Source organism: Zootoca vivipara, chromosome 6, assembly GCF_965207765.1.
Source record: "Zootoca vivipara chromosome 6, rZooViv2.hap1.1, whole genome shotgun sequence".
Lineage (NCBI taxonomy): Eukaryota > Metazoa > Chordata > Lepidosauria > Squamata > Lacertidae > Zootoca > Zootoca vivipara.
Window position 1 is genome coordinate 68,853,736 of NC_142589.1, and position 16,992 is coordinate 68,870,727.

Genomic DNA, 16,992 nt, shown 5'->3' on the forward strand with positions numbered 1-16,992 from the left:
AATCAGGAAGAAGTTGGGAGTGATGATCAGCACCTGGGTTGGGGGCACGTGATGAAACTCAACAGTATGTACTGTATATAAACACCCTTAACAAACTACAATTGGGGTGGTGTGCCAAAATGTCTGGAGCCAGCCCTGAGGACCTCTAATACCAGATGGCAGCCTAGCCAACCCAGGAGGATGATAATGTGTCTCCTAAAGCCAGTTGTCTTGCTCCTGTTCTCTACTTCTGTAGAGTGGATCAAAGAAAGATGCTTTGAAATCTGGCTGTGTTATATATAATACGAACCTTGATTTATATATTCCTCACAAATCTACGATGTAAATGTGCCTCTGAATACATGAAGAAATAGTAGAAGAAAGCTACTGCCCTCATAGTCATCTACTTAGCAATTGTCAGAACAGAATGCAGACTAGATGTCTTTGGTCAGATCCAGCAGAGCTTTTTTTTAGGTGAGGATGAGTACCAAGTCCATACCTTTAGTACTCTGATGCTGAGCACAGCTTGGAGCTTCCCACACCCCAGTTATTTGCATATCCACAGAACTATAATCATGCTAAACAAAGTAATGTCAGTCCCAAGAAGTTACATAAAAGGATTTATTGATTCTTAGGGGAAAGTGCCATCATTTTTTTTAAAGTAATATTGATAGAAGTTTGAGCAATATGAAAATGTTTTGCAGGTGGGATGTTATACGCAGAAGAATGTTGATCAAGAACTTGCATGTGAATAGTTGCCACTGATGATTAAGCAGAAAAGGAGGGTTCCACTTTGGCTCAGACAGCTTTTAGACATCCCTGTGAAATAAGATTGTGAAGAATGTAATGTGAGCTTGTTTATGACTCTGTGAGAATCTTCGCAACACTTCCCACCCCATTGTAGAATTTGTTTTAACACTAGCAGAAAGTGCCCAGCATTGCTCAGGAATTCTAAGAATCCAAAAAAAATACTGAGATATAGAAATAGATAGTGTAATTTGTTCATTTTGAGGGCTGTGCCTGCCCTCCAAGTGCAATGCAGGGCTGTTTGAAAGCCCTTTTGCAAACAGTCCTATATTGCTCTTTGCAGAGGCTGCCTGGCTGTCCTTTTTCCTGCCCAGTGCCCCAACCTAATTTGGTCAAGGTCATGTTCTGATCTGGAAAATGGTGTTTTATCCCATGTTGCCTTTAGGCAAAGGCCTTTTCCAGAATTGCTCACCTGCCAGAGAAGTCCTCAGCTTTCCAGGCATCAATGACCTCAGCCATATTTCCTGCTATCTTCCCATTGGGCAACTTCAGATCATCAGCACCATCTCCATTGAAGTTCCCGCAGGAGGCACAGACTTTATCTTCCAATGTTTTGCTGATTAGCACTTTCATTTCCCCATTGGGTCCAAGGAGAACTTTTACTACCGAGGCTAATTTAATCACAGTCACATCCTGAGACAGGCTTATAGAGACATCTTCAGAAAACTTCACGGGGAGTGTCCTTTGGCGCCCATTTACCTGAAATACAGAAAAGAGGGTGAAAGGTGCTGAGCTGGAATAGGCGTCCCCCCACTTACTCAGGGGTTACTTTCTAGGGCCCAGGGCACATAAGTGAAATCACACCATATGGGAAGCAACCTTAAACTGCTCAGAGACTTCCGGCGAGCTGCGGACATCTTAGGAAGCGCGGGATAGCCCTCCGGGGAATCCCGAACTTAACGGAGCCTATAGAGGTCACGCGAAGGCTCCGCGGACCTCAAAAACCTCAGGGGGGGTTACCCTGAGGGTCGTGGCACCCAGCAGCGCCCTGCGTGCTCTCCTGCACCCGGTTTTTATTGCTTGAGAGCCGGGCGGAGGATCGAGCTGCGGGCGCGAAGGGGGAGAGACCACTGACTCCGTTAAGTGCAGTCTCTGGCTTCCGATGGTAAGCGGCAAGTTTCCTTAAATTAAAACTAATCTGAGGAATAAAGAAGGTGGAAATTGGATTTGGAGTGAGGTTAATAATCGGATTTTTGAAGCTGTGGGGCGCAAAAAGGAAGTCCGTCCCAGCAGCGGGGAAAAATGGCGCAGGAAAGAGATCGGAGGAGCTGAACAACGGAAAGCGAAACTGACTGCCTGCGGAGTGAGTTTTTCAGAAGTCCTTGATTACTTTGTAACAAGGCAAGTCTTGATGGTGGAAAAGAGTTACTTAGAGTTTATATATTGATACTTTGTCTCTACCTTGGGGGTGGAACTGCAAGCGATCTGGATATTTTATATTCTCTGCGCTCTAGCCCGGAAATCAGAGGGGCTTGGAGTTGCCTGAGTACTTTACTTTTACCGCTGCAGCACCGAAGGTGGGAATATGAAGGCTGATTTTTTTTTTTTACAATTATGAACAAAGTTAAAATTGTTCCCCAATAACTGAGAGCCTGAATGGGGGGGTCGATTTTGGATTAAGCCAGCAAGTGGCTGAAGAGGGGATTCATTGCTTTGGAACTACGGATCTGGGGTCTTTACTTTCCCTTATTTGGATTAAGCCGACAAGTGGCTGAAGTATTTGGTTTCTTTGGGGTCTTATTGGATTTAACATGTGGATTAAGCCTACAAGTGGCTGAAGAGTTGCGGGACTTGGCTTCTTTGTTTCAGGTTTTAAGAAATAAAAGGGGGACCTGGCTGTTTGAGAGCTGAAGAGGGATTTTGTTAAAAAGGGACTGAACTATTGCAACTATTAACTGTTGTTTCTCTGCCTTTGGGAGTGGAAAAGTACTGGAAGGCTTGGGATTGTAGAGTGTCAGACCCAGTGGCAGAAGGAACAATAGGTGAATTTGGGCCCTGGAATTAAATATAGTGCCATCTAGGGGCCGATAGGGCACTGCAGGTTTATTGTAAGAATTTATTAATACCGATCCCCCTAGTGGTGAAGAGGGGAACTTCCCCCCTTCTGGGAAGTTTTTTTTTTTTTTTTTTTTTGCAGGAGAATGGCTGGCAAAGAAGAAAAGAAGGCAGTAGGAACACCAAAAGATAGAAGAGGCTCAAAGCAAGAAGAAGTCAAGGATTTAGAAGCTCTATGGCAAAAAATTAAAGATGAATTTAAACATAGTGAACAAAGAATGGACAAGAAATTGGGAGAGATTGATAAGAAGATTGAAGGAGCTGTGGGAGAATTATCGACTCAAATAAAAGACTTGTCGGTGAGATCCAAAACAATGGAAGAATCAATCAAGAAGACCCAAAAAGATGTAAAGGAGGTCAAAAAAGAGACAGACAAAGTGAAAGATAAAATGAAGAAAATGGACCGGGCACATGAACAAATGTTGGATAATTTAGCATTAATTGAAATGAAGCAAAGGCAATTGAATGTGAAACTGAGGGGTATCCCTGAAGAATCAGGAGAAGATATTAAATCAAGGATAATTGCTGAACTGGCAAAATGGATGGGAAAGACGGATGAAGAAGTAAGCCAGTCAATTGTAAATGTATTTAGAATTAAGGTAAAATCAGCAAAGGCCAAAGCTAGGAAAGCGCCTGGTGATTGCGTGGTGATTCTCAATTCAATGGAGATGAAAAATGAGATCTTAAGCTTGAGTTTTACCAATAAGCTAATCATCGGAGGCAAGTCTATAATCGTGTTTAAAGAAATTCCAGGAAGATTTTTGAAAAAACGCGACAATTATAAAGCAATGGTGGCCTTGCTCAGGAAAAACGGAATTCAACATAGATGGGAATACCCTGAGGGAATAATGTTTTTCTACAAAGAGAAAAGACATGTGCTGACAAGCATGCACGATATTGGGAAATTCTTGAGAAAATATGAAAAGTTTTTGGGAGAGTTGACACCAGATCTGGCTGTTTTAGCTGAAGCGACAGCAGAGGAAGAAGAAGAACCAAAACCACAAAGAAGAAGAAGAAAGAAAAAAGAAGAAGAAGAAAAATCTGAGGAAGAGGATCAGGGAAAAGAAGAAGAAGAGGATAAAGAGTCAGAGAGTGAAGAAGAAGAAGAGGATAAAGATTTAAGTAAGAAACCCGATCAAGACTAGATAATATCTTTTCTTCCTGAAATTAGGAAGTAAAATGGCGTTGAAGATACATTCCTGGAATGTGAATGGCTTGAATAATAAAGTTAAAAGAAATAAAATTGATCATATTTTGAAGAAGAAAAATTTGGATATAATTTGTCTCCAGGAAACACATGTGGCGAAAAAACACAATTATATTCTTAGAAATAAAAGGTTGGGTAAAGAATTTATAAATTCGGTAGAAAATAAAAAGAGAGGAGTGGTTTTGTATATAAAAGACAAATTGGACCCGAAGCTGATTTTTAAAGATGAAGAAGGAAGAATGATAGCGGTCCAAATATCGACCCAAGGAGAAAAAATGTTGGTGGTGGGGATCTATGCGCCGAATGAAAATAAAGCGGAATTTTACAAGAATTTGGAGGAAAGGTTGATAGATTTCATGGACCAAAAGATAGTACTTATGGGCGATTTTAACGGAGTGACAGTGCCAGAGTTGGATAGGACAAAGAAAAGGAAGAATGAGGGTAAATTACCGAAATCTTTCTTTGAACTGGTAGAAAACCTGGGCCTAGTGGACATTTGGAGGTTAAAGCACCCTACGCTTAAACAGTTTACATTCTTCTCAGAACCAAATCAAAGTTCTGGAAGAATAGATCATATATGGATCTCCAAAGAACTAGTGCCCAGGGTGAGTAAAATAGAGATAATACCACGAACACTGTCAGATCATAACTCAATATTTATGGAATTGAAAAGCAAAGATCAGAATTCCTTTAGGTGGAGAATGAACGAAGAGCTTTTCGAAGACAAAGAGGTGGTGAAAAAAGCCAAGAATGTTCTGAAAGACTACTTTTACTGGAACCTACACAAAGACACTGGATTGGACATGGTATGGGATGCAAGTAAAGCAGTGATGAGAGGCTTTCTAATACAGCAAAATAGTTTTCTGAAACGAAAGAAAGAAAAGAAGAAAGAAGAAATTCTGAAATGTCTCATGGAAAATGAGAAAAACCTGATAGATAAACCAGAGAATCAACAGATTAAAAATAATATAAAGATGCTACAGACACAATTCTCTATGTTGATCAATCAGGAGATAGAGTGGAAAATAAAGCAGATGAGACAAAAGAATTTTGAATCAGCGAACAAAACAGGAAAATGGTTAGCTTGGCAATTAAGGAAACGTCAAAATCAAAATATGATATTGAAGATAAATATGGAAGGAAAAGTAACTGAGGAACCAAAGGAAATAAAGAAAGCCTTTCAAAAATTCTATAAAGAGCTGTATTGCAAAAAGAAAGAAGAGGAGAAGAAAATCAGTGACTATTTAAGAAAATATGGATCGAAACAAATTCCAGAAGACGAAAGAAAAAAACTTAACAACAGGATAACAACACAAGAAATACACCAGGCAATAACGAGAATGAAACTAGGAAAAGCCCCAGGACCAGATGGATTATCAGCAAAATATTATAAAGTTTTAAATGGACAGTTGGCACCAATTTTAGAAGAAGTGATGAATAACATCCTTGCAGGAGGAAAGATCCCAAATACATGGAAGGAAGCGTATATAACATTGATTCCAAAACCGGGAGTGGACAGCTTAGAAGTTAGAAATTACAGACCAATTTCTTTATTGAATAATGATTATAAGCTTTTTGCAGATATAATGTCCAAGAGATTGAAAGAAGTTTTGAATGAAATGATACATAAAGATCAAGCTGGTTTTCTTCCTGGCAGACAGTTAAAAGACAATGTTAGACATATTATAGATGTAATAGAATATCTGGAAACCAAGATAGACAAGCCAGCAGTATTAATGTTTGTGGATGCAGAGAAAGCATTTGACAATATATCTTGGCTGTTTATGAAGAAGAATTTGGAATCGATGGTTGGTAAAGATTCATTTCTGAATGGGATCGAGGCAATATATTCAGAACAAAAAGCAAGATTGATTATTAATAATACATTAACAGATTATTTTGACATCACAAAAGGAACTAGACAGGGGTGTCCTTTATCTCCTCTATTATTCATCATGGTCCTGGAAGTACTATTGAACAGACTAAGAGATCTTTCAACTATTAGAGGAATTAAAGTAGGCGCGAAACAATTCAAAGTGAAAGCCTTCGCGGACGATTTAGTTTTAACTCTGGAAAATCCCAACGAAAGTGTTGCAGAGGCTATAGAAGAAATTGAGAAATTTGGACAATTAGCAGGATTTAAATTAAACAGACAGAAAACAAAGGTTATGACAATGAATATGACGAAAGAGGAAAAGCAAGAGTTACATCTAAAATATGGTTTCGATGTGGCAAAAAAAGTAAAATACCTCGGAATATGGATGACAACAAAGAATATTAATTTATACAGTGACAACTATGAACCAGTATGGAGAGAAATTAAGAAAGACCTGGAAAGGTGGACTAATATGAACATGTCATTTCTAGGAAGAATAGCAGCAATTAAGATGAACATATTACCTAAAATGTTATTCTTATTTCAAACTATACCTGTAGTGAAGGGTACAAGACAATTTCAAGAATGGCAGAAGATTTTGTCAAGATTTGTCTGGCAGGGGAAAAAACCTAGAATAAAACATAAAATTTTGGTAGATAGAAAAGAAAGAGGCGGTTTCTCCCTACCAGACTTAAGACTATATTATGAAGCGTCTTGTATGTGTTGGATTAAAGAGTGGATAACGTTAAAGAATACTGATCTGCTAGATTTGGAAGGTTTTAACAATAGATTTGGATGGCATGCATATTTATGTTATGATAAAAAGAAGTCTCATACTGGGTTTACTAATCATGTGATAAGGAGATCTCTGTACGAGGTGTGGGAAAGAAACAAAATGCTGTTAGAGATTAAAAAACCATGGTGGGTTTCACCAGTAGAGGTATTAACAGTTAAGAAAGTAAATATGGAGGGGAAGTGGGCCACTTATGAGGAAATCTTGACAAGGACTGAAAAAGGATGGAGACTTAAACCCTATGAAGAAATTAAAGGAGTTTTAACAGGATGGATACAATACCATCAAATAAACGATGTTCTTAGGGAGGACAGAAAAATAGGATTTGAGGATAAAAGGTCCAAATTCCAAATAGAAGTGCTTGAAGGCAAAACAAAGCTTCTGTCAAAAATGTATAATTTGTTGTTAGAGTGGTATACAAAAGATGAGTTGACAAAAGAAGCGATGATTAAATGGGCAAAAGATTTTGGGCATAATATTGAATACGACGCGTGGTTGAAATTATGGACTCAAACCTTGAGATTCACAGCATGTACCGCCTTGAAAGAAAATGTGTATAAGATGTTGTATAGATGGTATTTAACACCAGTTAAACTAGCCAAAATGTTTAGAATGAGTGATAAAACTTGCTGGAAATGTAAAGAGGGAAATGGTGAATTTTATCATATGTGGTGGACATGCGATAAGGTAAAAAGATTTTGGGAGATGTTTTATAATGAGTTGAAAAAGATGCTTAGATATACCTTCCCAAAAAAACCGGAAGCATTTTTGCTAGGAATAATGGGAGAAGAGATTAGAAAAGAAGATCAAGTATTGTTTATGTATGCGACAACCGCGGCTAGGACTTTGTTAGCCCAAAAATGGAAAACACAGGAATTACCAACAATTGAGGAGTGGCAGACTAAAATGGTGGACTATGCTGAACTCGCAAGGATGACTTGCAAGATTCGCGACCAGGGGGAGACAAGGTTTCAAAAAGACTGGAGTAAATATGTGGAGTATATGGAGAAAAACTGTAGATCTTTAAAAACACTTGCAGGATTGAAGTAAATCCTACGAATTGATTAAAAAGTCAAAAAGGAACTGCAAAAAGGGAGTCAACAAGAAACCCGCTTGAAGGGAGGGGGGGAAGTCGTAGCTCGGCAGAGCAGGATGTTAGATGAAAATTTATAATGTTTTGTATAAAAGAATGTTTTTTTTTATTATTTTAATTGGTTAAATTCGGAAAATTGAATAAAAAATTCATTTCAAAAAAAAAATAAACTGCTCAGGGCTGCAATACTTTCCATATGCTCATCCTCTGAGCCCCTTCTTCATGTGTCTCCTCTACTAGAAGTCCAGGGGGTGGCCACATGAGAATGGGCCTTTTCTCCAGTGGCTCCCCATTTCTGGAACGCTCTCTCTAGTGAGGCTCACCTGGTGCCTTCCTTACACACCAGGAGAAAACGTTCCTCTTAAACTAAGCCTTTGACAGATTGACATCTGATGCCCTTTAAAGGGGGTTGTGGAATGGGGGAAGGGTGGTTATTGGTTTGTTTCTGTTCTTATTTTTATCATGTATTTTGTCTTTTTTATATTGCAATTTTATGTCATGAACCACCCTGAAATCTGCGGCTGTAGAATGATATTTACAAATTTAATAAATAAATAAAGAAAATTGAAATTGAAATTGAAAAAAACACGCTTTAAATGCCCACTCTGCCGCTCTCTCTCCAATCCATACCAAAATAGCTGTATCCAGAAATATGCACGACTAGTGTTGAAGCTCTGGGGTTGCTAGGAGGCTGGAGGACATGCAGGAAAGTGTGCTACCCCACATATTAGCTTCATAGCTGCCAAGTTTTCCCTTTTCTCGCGAGGAAGCCTATTCAGCATAAGGGAATTTCCCTTTAAAAAAGGGAGAACTTGGCAGCTATGATTAGCTTTTAGGCAGGGAGGCTGAACAGCCTAAACAAAGCCCTGTTATGCCTCCGGTCTCTTCGGGACTTACTTAGCCCTCACTGAAGTCCTCTTTGGGCTCCGGGGAGGGTCTCCTCACAAGTCACGAAGACTCTCCAACTCTCTCGAGCATTTCCGGGTTTGAACTGAGTCACAAAAGTCAGGCTTCTAAACACATAGGACTCTCTCATCCATCCAGGCAACCAGGAAGTGTTTTCACACCTCAAGGGGTATGACCTGGGAAGGGGGAGGTCCAGGGGAGAGTCCTGAGACAGACAGAAAGACTCAGAGGGCCACATTGGCTCTTGGGCTCAGGTTCCCTACCTTTAGATTGGGGTAGCCTACATGGTAATCACTGAATGTAGCTGAGCAACAATTCCCAACAGCACTGACTATTGGCCAGGATAGGTAGTTGCTTTTTTAAAAAATGGGGAAACCCTTTTGCCCTGTCAGTGAGAGTTTGGCAAGCTATTGCAAATGCCAAAAATAAATAAACAGGTAAATAAGGGGTTGTGTCCAACTCATGTCTACACAGAGCAGATGTCTTGAAATTAACAGACATAGTTTAATCATTATGCAAATATGCCATTGGATGAAATCTGAGATCCTGCCCAAGGATCTTACCCGTGTCTCCTTGTTCGTTTTTACAGTGATAAAATACATCCATTTGAAAAATGCATGTATTGTTGTCACAGCTGGCAAATTTGAACCGTTGTGCTCCTGGACAACTGCTATGATCCTGAACCAAAAGGGGTCGTTGTCATTGCAGAGGGATGTAACCTCATAAGCTCCTAGGTTGGGAATTTCCCCTGAGGCTCCATCAAAGGAGGTCAGCCGTGCTCCAGGGGTGAGGACACACTCGCCATTTTGCTTTATGCAGCCACGCACACCGTTGTGGAGGGCACAGATCTCTCCTTCCTGACAATTGTTTTCCGCACAAACCAGTTGGCCTGATGGGCCACAGGTGCATTTTTTCAAGCAATCTTCTAAGACGATATTCTCTCCAGCCTGGTTGATTTACAGCCCACAAAGGGAGGGAGGGAGGGAGAGAGAGGAGAGTAGAAAAAGTTAAAAATTTAAATGCAAACTTTAATTATTTTTAATAAGGTAAAAATAATAATCATATAAAAACATACATTCGACACGTACAACCCTGAGTACTTAGAAATACCTCTGTACAACTATATTCTAGTACACCAGTGCTGCATAGCTGATAAATCAATAGTAAAATAGGTCACATTTTATACTTTAATATATTTATTCATACTGTATTAGTATGACATTTATTCCACGTTCTCTTTTATATATGTATTACACCACCGGCTTCTACCTGTGTCATTTTTCTTTATAATTTACATACTGTATTTCTTTAACACTATTGTCAGTTTGATAAATTCCATCTTTTCCCATAATCTCCCAGCTAATTCTTTCTCATACAGTTTATAGCTATCCCTCCAAGCCTTTGAAAATGTTTTTTTAATTGTCAGCGAGGTTTATATCCTCCAAGTACATACCATGCTATGTCTAAAGCACGGATAGCCAACATGGTGCCCTCAAGATGTTGTTAGACCCTCCCCCAAACTCAGCACCAGCCAGCATGATCAATGGTCAGAAATGATGGGAACTGTAGTCCAACAATATCTGGAGAGCATCATGTTGCTACTCCTAGACTAAAGGAATTAAAGGAAGGGGGGAGAGAGACTATGCCAGTACATGTATCAACATATGGGAGTTTGTTTTGTTAAACTATTAATTCACAAAAATATAAAATGAGAGCAGGATCCTGAATGTAATTCTATGATAGTATAGACGTGATGGCCTTTCTATCATCCATGAATTTTGTGTGGGGAAAACAGTAAAATGTGCATGAAGGACATATTTAAATATTTAAATATGATTTTTTTGAGCTAATACAAATAAACAAAATTGGAGATTAATGCAGTAAGGGCATGGAATAGAATTATGAATCAATGCAGGTGAAACAGAGATGAGCCAAAAATAGACTAATATATCCACCCCTGTTACCAACACAAACATCATCAGCAGTATACCACTTCCAACAAACCTTTCAGATCTTTTTGGCTTTCAGAGTCCAAAATAGAGTAAAAAAAACCAACTCCACCTTTACAAATGTCTAAAACCTCATTCTAAAACCATCTTATTGCTAATTCACTTGTTCCCAACAGGAAACTCTGTTCATAAGTGGACAAGTGAGGAAGTGACTTTTATGAGCCATCTTCTAGTAGAGAATGGCAATATGAGAAGGGTATTTTTCTGTGATGGTTCTCTGCTTGTGGAATCTTTTTTTCTCTTGATGATGCATTGCTTCTTCTGGGGTCAATTCATGAAAAACACGAGCCCTCGCAGGCTTGCTTACAAGAGGCACACTCGAATGGCAAACATCACTGTTTTCATAGCTGTTGCAGTTACCTTGATGTAGCGCCCGTCATGCACGCAGCCACAGTTCCCCATTGCCACACATCTGTCACCGTCAAACAGGTAGCCACCGTCACACTGGCAACCTTCAAAGCAATTTTTGGTGCACCGGGGCACAGTGGACAAGCTGGTGCAGGTGGAATCACAGGACCTTGTACACAACTTGTAATGGCTATTGGGTGGGCAGGTGAGAGCTGAAAATGAGAGTGGAGACCAGTGATTAAAAGAGTCAAAGTTACAGGTAGGTAGCTGTGTTGGTCTGACGCAGTCAAAATAAAAATAAAAAATCCTTCCAGTAGCACCTTAGAGACCAACTAAGTTTGTCATAGGTATGAGCTCTGAAGAAGTGTGCATGCACACGAAAGCTCATACCTATGACAAACTTAGTTGGTCTCTAAGGTGCTACTGGAAGGATTTTTTATTTTTATTTTAAAAGAGTCAAAGACAGTCCAGGCAGGTATTGGCTAACTATTTTTCATTATAGAAGGGGTTAGGAAAGCATTTCATCCATATTCATTTGGATGCACAATACCGGGGGGTGGGGGGGATATAATAAAAGTTAATTAAAGGCCTGCTCCATGTTTTTAACCTGCATAAACTATTATTATTAATAATGATTCTATTGATTAGGTCCTAGAAGGAGCAGAAGAAGATTAGAAGACGTAACTGCAGATTCCTGCTGTGCAAACTTACGGCAGAAGTTGTTTGTTCTCCAGGCTCCAATTGTAACTCCTGCAGCCTGGCATGCAGCTACGTAAGCCTGGATGCTCCTACAGAGAGTTTCTCCTGCACCATTGGCTGCACACATGTCATACAGACAGTGGTTGAAGAATTCAGCAGGGTCTACCAAGGAGTGACAGCCCCTGAAGGGGCCGGATTTGGCTTGGATCATTCCGCAGGAACTCTCGGGTCGGTACGGTGCTGTCTTGGCTGCATCACAGATGGGGCAATTATCTCCACAACCATCGGAGCATCTAGCACCATCAATGGGAACCTTCCAAGAGGCCCCAAACTCTTCCACATTCTGGGTACTTTTCCCGGTAGGCAGAGTAAAGTCATCAGTCCTGTCCTTATTGAAATTACCACATAGGCCATTGACATGTCCTTGGTAGTTACTGGGGACAGACACCAAGACGTAAGAGGAAGTGTCAAAAAGGACTTGGAGACCAAAGTCAGACTGGACAATGATATTGTTGCCTTCCTGGTTGGCCCAGAGTTTCCCATCCTTTGTCTTCATGGGCAGTGTATATAGCTCTCCATCCACCTGCATTAACCACAGAGAAGGTGACAATTTTAAATAGTAATTATTAATGTTTATTTAATGGTGTTTTGGACTCCATTTCAGGTGGAAATTCCTCCGAAAGCAGGTTACAGACGAAAGGTGCCTCTAAATTGCTGCTGTTTTGTGGGAGGAATTCATCCACATACCACATATGCAATTGAACAGGATTAAAGCACCCTGTCTCCTCAGAGTGACTAATCTACTTAAAAACAACCAATATTCTAACTTCTCTAAATCTTGCATTGCAGTTCTCCAACCCCAAAAGTGGACAAAAATGCATATATTTGGAGATGTACATAAAAATCCACATATTGGTGAAAATGACAAATAGAAATGCATTAGAGAAATTTGCTTTAAAAAATGTGTCCATCATTTGTTTGTTTGTTTGTTTGTTTATAGCTTTTATAAACTCCTTAATGATTTAGCAAATCTTTAAGTGGTAAAAAGGGGGGGGGAAGGTTGTTAGGAGAAATTTGCACTTAAAAGCAGGAGGATTAAGAAAAAACAACAATAGTGAATTGCCACAGAAATATGGAGAGCTGAATTCAGTACAGTGGTACCTCGGGTTACAAACGCTTCAGGTTACAGACTCCACTAACCCAGAAACCTCGGGTTAAGAACTTTGCTTCAGGATGAGAACAGAAATTGTGCAGCGGCAGTGCGGCGGCGGCGGGAGGCCCCATTAGCTAAAATGGTACCTCAGGTTAAGAACAGTTTCAGGTTAAGAACGGACCTCCGGAACGAATTAAGTTCTTTTTAAAAAATATATTTATTGATTTTTGCAACAATACAACATAACCAGAACGTAAACATAACCAGAGATACCATTGTACTGGAAAAATGTGAAATTGAGAGAAACCAAAATTGTCAGATTCATCCATTCCCAGTGATGGGGCACAAGGGAAATTGGAAGATGAAATTCTCCCAAGGATTCCTACAGAATAGTGGGTGAGCTATGCTGGCATTTCTACTTCAGAGAGACATACCTTGAGCTTCCAGTTTGTTGCCTTCTCAATGACAGTGGTGTATCCATGAAAAGATACTACAATCATCTTAGTCAGTGACCCTTCATTTTCCACTGACACGGCAAAGTTTGCCAGCTGAGCATCCTTTCCTTGGAATTTAGCTAAAGTATAAGTGCAGGTTCCTTGGAAGTCGTAGGCCTGTCCATCAAAAGTTAGGTAGTGGGAGCCTGCGGCCAAACTGCAAGTACCAGACCCTACAGGATGACAGCCTTGGACACCGTCCTTCACCCTACATTCCTCGTGGGGCCCACAGGAGATTTCATGGCATTTGACAACGCCATTGTCTGTACATTGGCATCGTTCCTGGCAGGAGGAACCGGGGTAGAACTCCTCTCCCTTCTTGTAGTAGTTGCCCTGGTGCTCACAGCCACAATCGCCAATGGAGACGCACTGGTCCCCACTGAAGACGAACCCTGGATTGCAATAGCATCCTTCTTTGCAGGACATCTCATACCCATCAGGAGCCGAGAGACCACGGCAAGTGGCAGGGCAGCTATTTCCACAGAGCTCATAGTGAGAGTTGAGTGAGCAGGCAGGGCCTGGAAGAAAGGACAAAAACAGAAAGTGGTAAATTTCAAGCTAGCACAGAAGTTCATTCAGAAGACAGCTGGTTCTTTGGTCACCTGGAGTAGAATAGGTTTGCTGTGCTCTGTTATAAAGTATGTCTATGGAGTGACATCTGCTGGTTAGAGTAGATGTTAGCAAAGGTTGCCATCGGATTAAAATGTATTTCCATATACCATAAGCCCGCAACATACAGTATGGCATGCACATCCTTGGAGCAGAACATTGTAAGGGAGGCGGATTAGCTCACTGGTAAACAGCATATTTTTCATACAAAAGGCGCCAAGGTTTAATCCCTGGCATCTCCAAGTATGACTGGGGAAATGTCCATAACTGAGAGCCTGGAGAGCCAATGTCAGTCAACGTCAACAGTAGATGATCTGAACGGGTGTCCAGATACTGCTTATGTTCCTTTGCTAAAACAGCTTCAAGAGGCAATACTTACTGCAGAAAGACTCTGATCTCCATTCTTCAAGCTCAATGTCCAGATCCTGACAGGCTGCCCCGTAAAAGCCGATGGCGTTGCACAGAATGTTGTGCAGGCCATGATACTGGCAGACATCAAAGATGCAATCATTGAAGTAGGGCGTTGGGTCGATGATCTCATGGCAGTGCCTGAAAGGCCCATCCCTCTTGATGAGGATCCCACAGTATTGATTGCTCTTATAAGCTTGTTTCTGTGCCTCTCCACATGGTGGGCAATCGGTGGTGCAACCCTGTGAACAACCAGGGACCTCTGCCACCTTCCAGCTCTCTGCAAAATGGAATATGCTAGGTGCTTGTCTCCCATCCTTCATGGTCAAGTCATCACTGGGGTTCAAGTTGTTGTTGCCACAGAGGCCACAAACAGCATTGGCATATGTACTGGGTACACTGACTTTGACATAGCTGTTCCAGTCAAAGGTTACTGTCAGGTCAAAATCAGTCTTGATGAAGACCTCACTCCCACTGATATAAGCCTTTATCTTGTCTTCGTGGTAGAAAGGCAGGTTCACAAAGACTTCATTAACCTGGAATGTGATGCAGTAGGAATTGTTACCACCACTACCGCCAAGTGGTTGTGTCCAATATTAGTTTTAGAGAAATAGACCCGTTGAAATTAATGAACAAGAAGCATATAACATAAAGACTATAAGATTTCTCCTGATGCACATGTTCTGGAAACATAAAGCATAGTATCATCAACAAACAGATGGCACCTTGCCCCCAAACTCCTAATGATCACTCTCAGTGGCTTTAGATACATTTTAATAGCACTGGACATAAAATAGTGCCCTGCAGCATCCCAGGACATTGTCACTGGAGGGCAAAAAAGCACTGTCCCAATTCAGTCCTGGAGGTAGAATTGGCACCACTGTGACACAGAACCCCCAATTCCCATTCCTTGGAAGCCAGGAATTGGCCCAATTGGCCCGAAAGCAGCCTCCACGTGGATATTGAAGTCACCTAGGATTATTGTCTTGGGGTCCTCCAACAATATCACAGAAATGACCCTGGGCAGCCTGATCGGTGGTGTTGCTGGGCAACAGGGTTGTTGGTAGAAAGTACTATCCCCAATCTGAGAAGACCACCTCATTCCCTACAGACCCTCTCAGATGTTAAGATTGGCAAAGGGGGCCCCTCTTGGTAGTTTGTGGGTGGATGGGATCTGAGAGCAGGAATTATCTGTGGTAGCCCTTAAGCTGTGAAATTCCCTCCCTGCTGAGCTTCATTTGATACACTCATAAGTTCGATTTTAACTGCGATGTATATTGTAAAGATTCCCTTTATTCATCTGACTATAAATTGTTTTAACTCTTTTTAATATTGTAGTTTTATATTGTTGCAACCCAACTCATGAAAAAAAGGGCCAGTGAAAAATTTAATCATCGTCCGAGGCTCCCATAATAGTTTCTGGATCAGATAAACTCATTGTTCTAGGCAGCTGGGGGCCCTGCTCTCACTGCTCACAAACCATACTTGTCCCATACTTAGGAGCTGAATCTGACAACTCTCGCGGCTGTCAACAACACATATCTAATGCCGAATTTTGCAGCACATTGAGCTTACCTCATCTATACTTTGCATGTCAACAGACCTTGTAGTTCAAGTTACAATGTCCAATGGGGTGTCTTGCCATTTGCTGCAAATAAACCATCCCCTATGTCTAATGCAGGAACTGCTTCAATGCGTACTTAGAAAACTAGCAAGGTACCCTGCCTAAGAGCAATCCTCTGAAACAGCCCTGTAATGACACAAATGGGGGGAACAACAATACATTCACCAATTGCCTATACCTGGATCCTACGTGGATACTCCTGGCTAAGTGTGATTACGACATTGTAGACCTCCAATGTCACCACCTTGGTGTAGGACACATTTTCATTGCCTCGGTGGTTGTTCTCCACATTGACAGTGAAAAACTTGAGAGTTGGGTCCTTAGAGCACAGCACAGCCAGCTGGTAGACACAGGTGCCCATGAAGTCATATTTCTTCCCATCAAAGGTGGTATAGTGAGGGTCCCCAGCTGCTGAGCAAGTAGCGGTGCTTACGGGATGACAAGCCCTGACCCCGTTGACCACAGTGCATGCCTCACTGGCTTTGCAGCCAGCTGGTTTGCACACCACGATGCCCAGGGTGGGATCACATGTGCAGTGGGAACCACAGGTCTCATCAGCCCAGAATTCTTCTCCAGGTTTGTAGTAGAGCCCATTGAAGGTGCAGCCACAGCTCCCGACAGGCACACACTTGTCGACGCTGAGGACATAGCCATCGTTGCATTGGCAGGTTTCCACGCATGGCTGTTTGCATGCAGAGGGAGCATTGCGGTCGGCACAGCTGGCGGGGCAGGCATTGCCACAGAACTCATAGTGGCTATTCTGAGGACACGGCAAGGCTGTAAGGAAGAGAAGAACAGCGGGAATCTAACAACTGATAGAATGAAAAAGTTTCTTTCCCTCTTCCACCAGCATAGGAAAAAGACCCCACCTTTGAGAAGCTTTAAAAAATAGTTAACTTGCAAAGCTCAGAGTCATGTGAAAATTGCACAGG

General features: G+C 41.3%; 1 protein-coding gene across 1 annotated transcript in view; it reads right to left on the reverse strand.

Moving 5' to 3' along the window:
- Window positions 1-1,194: 1,194 nt before the first annotated feature.
- Window positions 1,195-16,992, reverse strand: part of LOC148685394 (IgGFc-binding protein-like) — a 29,558-nt gene continuing 13,760 nt past the window's right edge. Inside the window, exons 10-16 of the mRNA XM_088671327.1 lie at window positions 16,239-16,837; window positions 14,408-14,972; window positions 13,360-13,937; window positions 11,785-12,355; window positions 11,086-11,285; window positions 9,280-9,663; window positions 1,195-1,485 (exon numbers count right to left, since the gene is read on the reverse strand). Coding sequence (XP_088527453.1) covers window positions 1,195-1,485; window positions 9,280-9,663; window positions 11,086-11,285; window positions 11,785-12,355; window positions 13,360-13,937; window positions 14,408-14,972; window positions 16,239-16,837 — 3,188 coding nt within the window. The remainder of the gene's footprint in view (window positions 1,486-9,279; window positions 9,664-11,085; window positions 11,286-11,784; window positions 12,356-13,359; window positions 13,938-14,407; window positions 14,973-16,238; window positions 16,838-16,992) is intronic.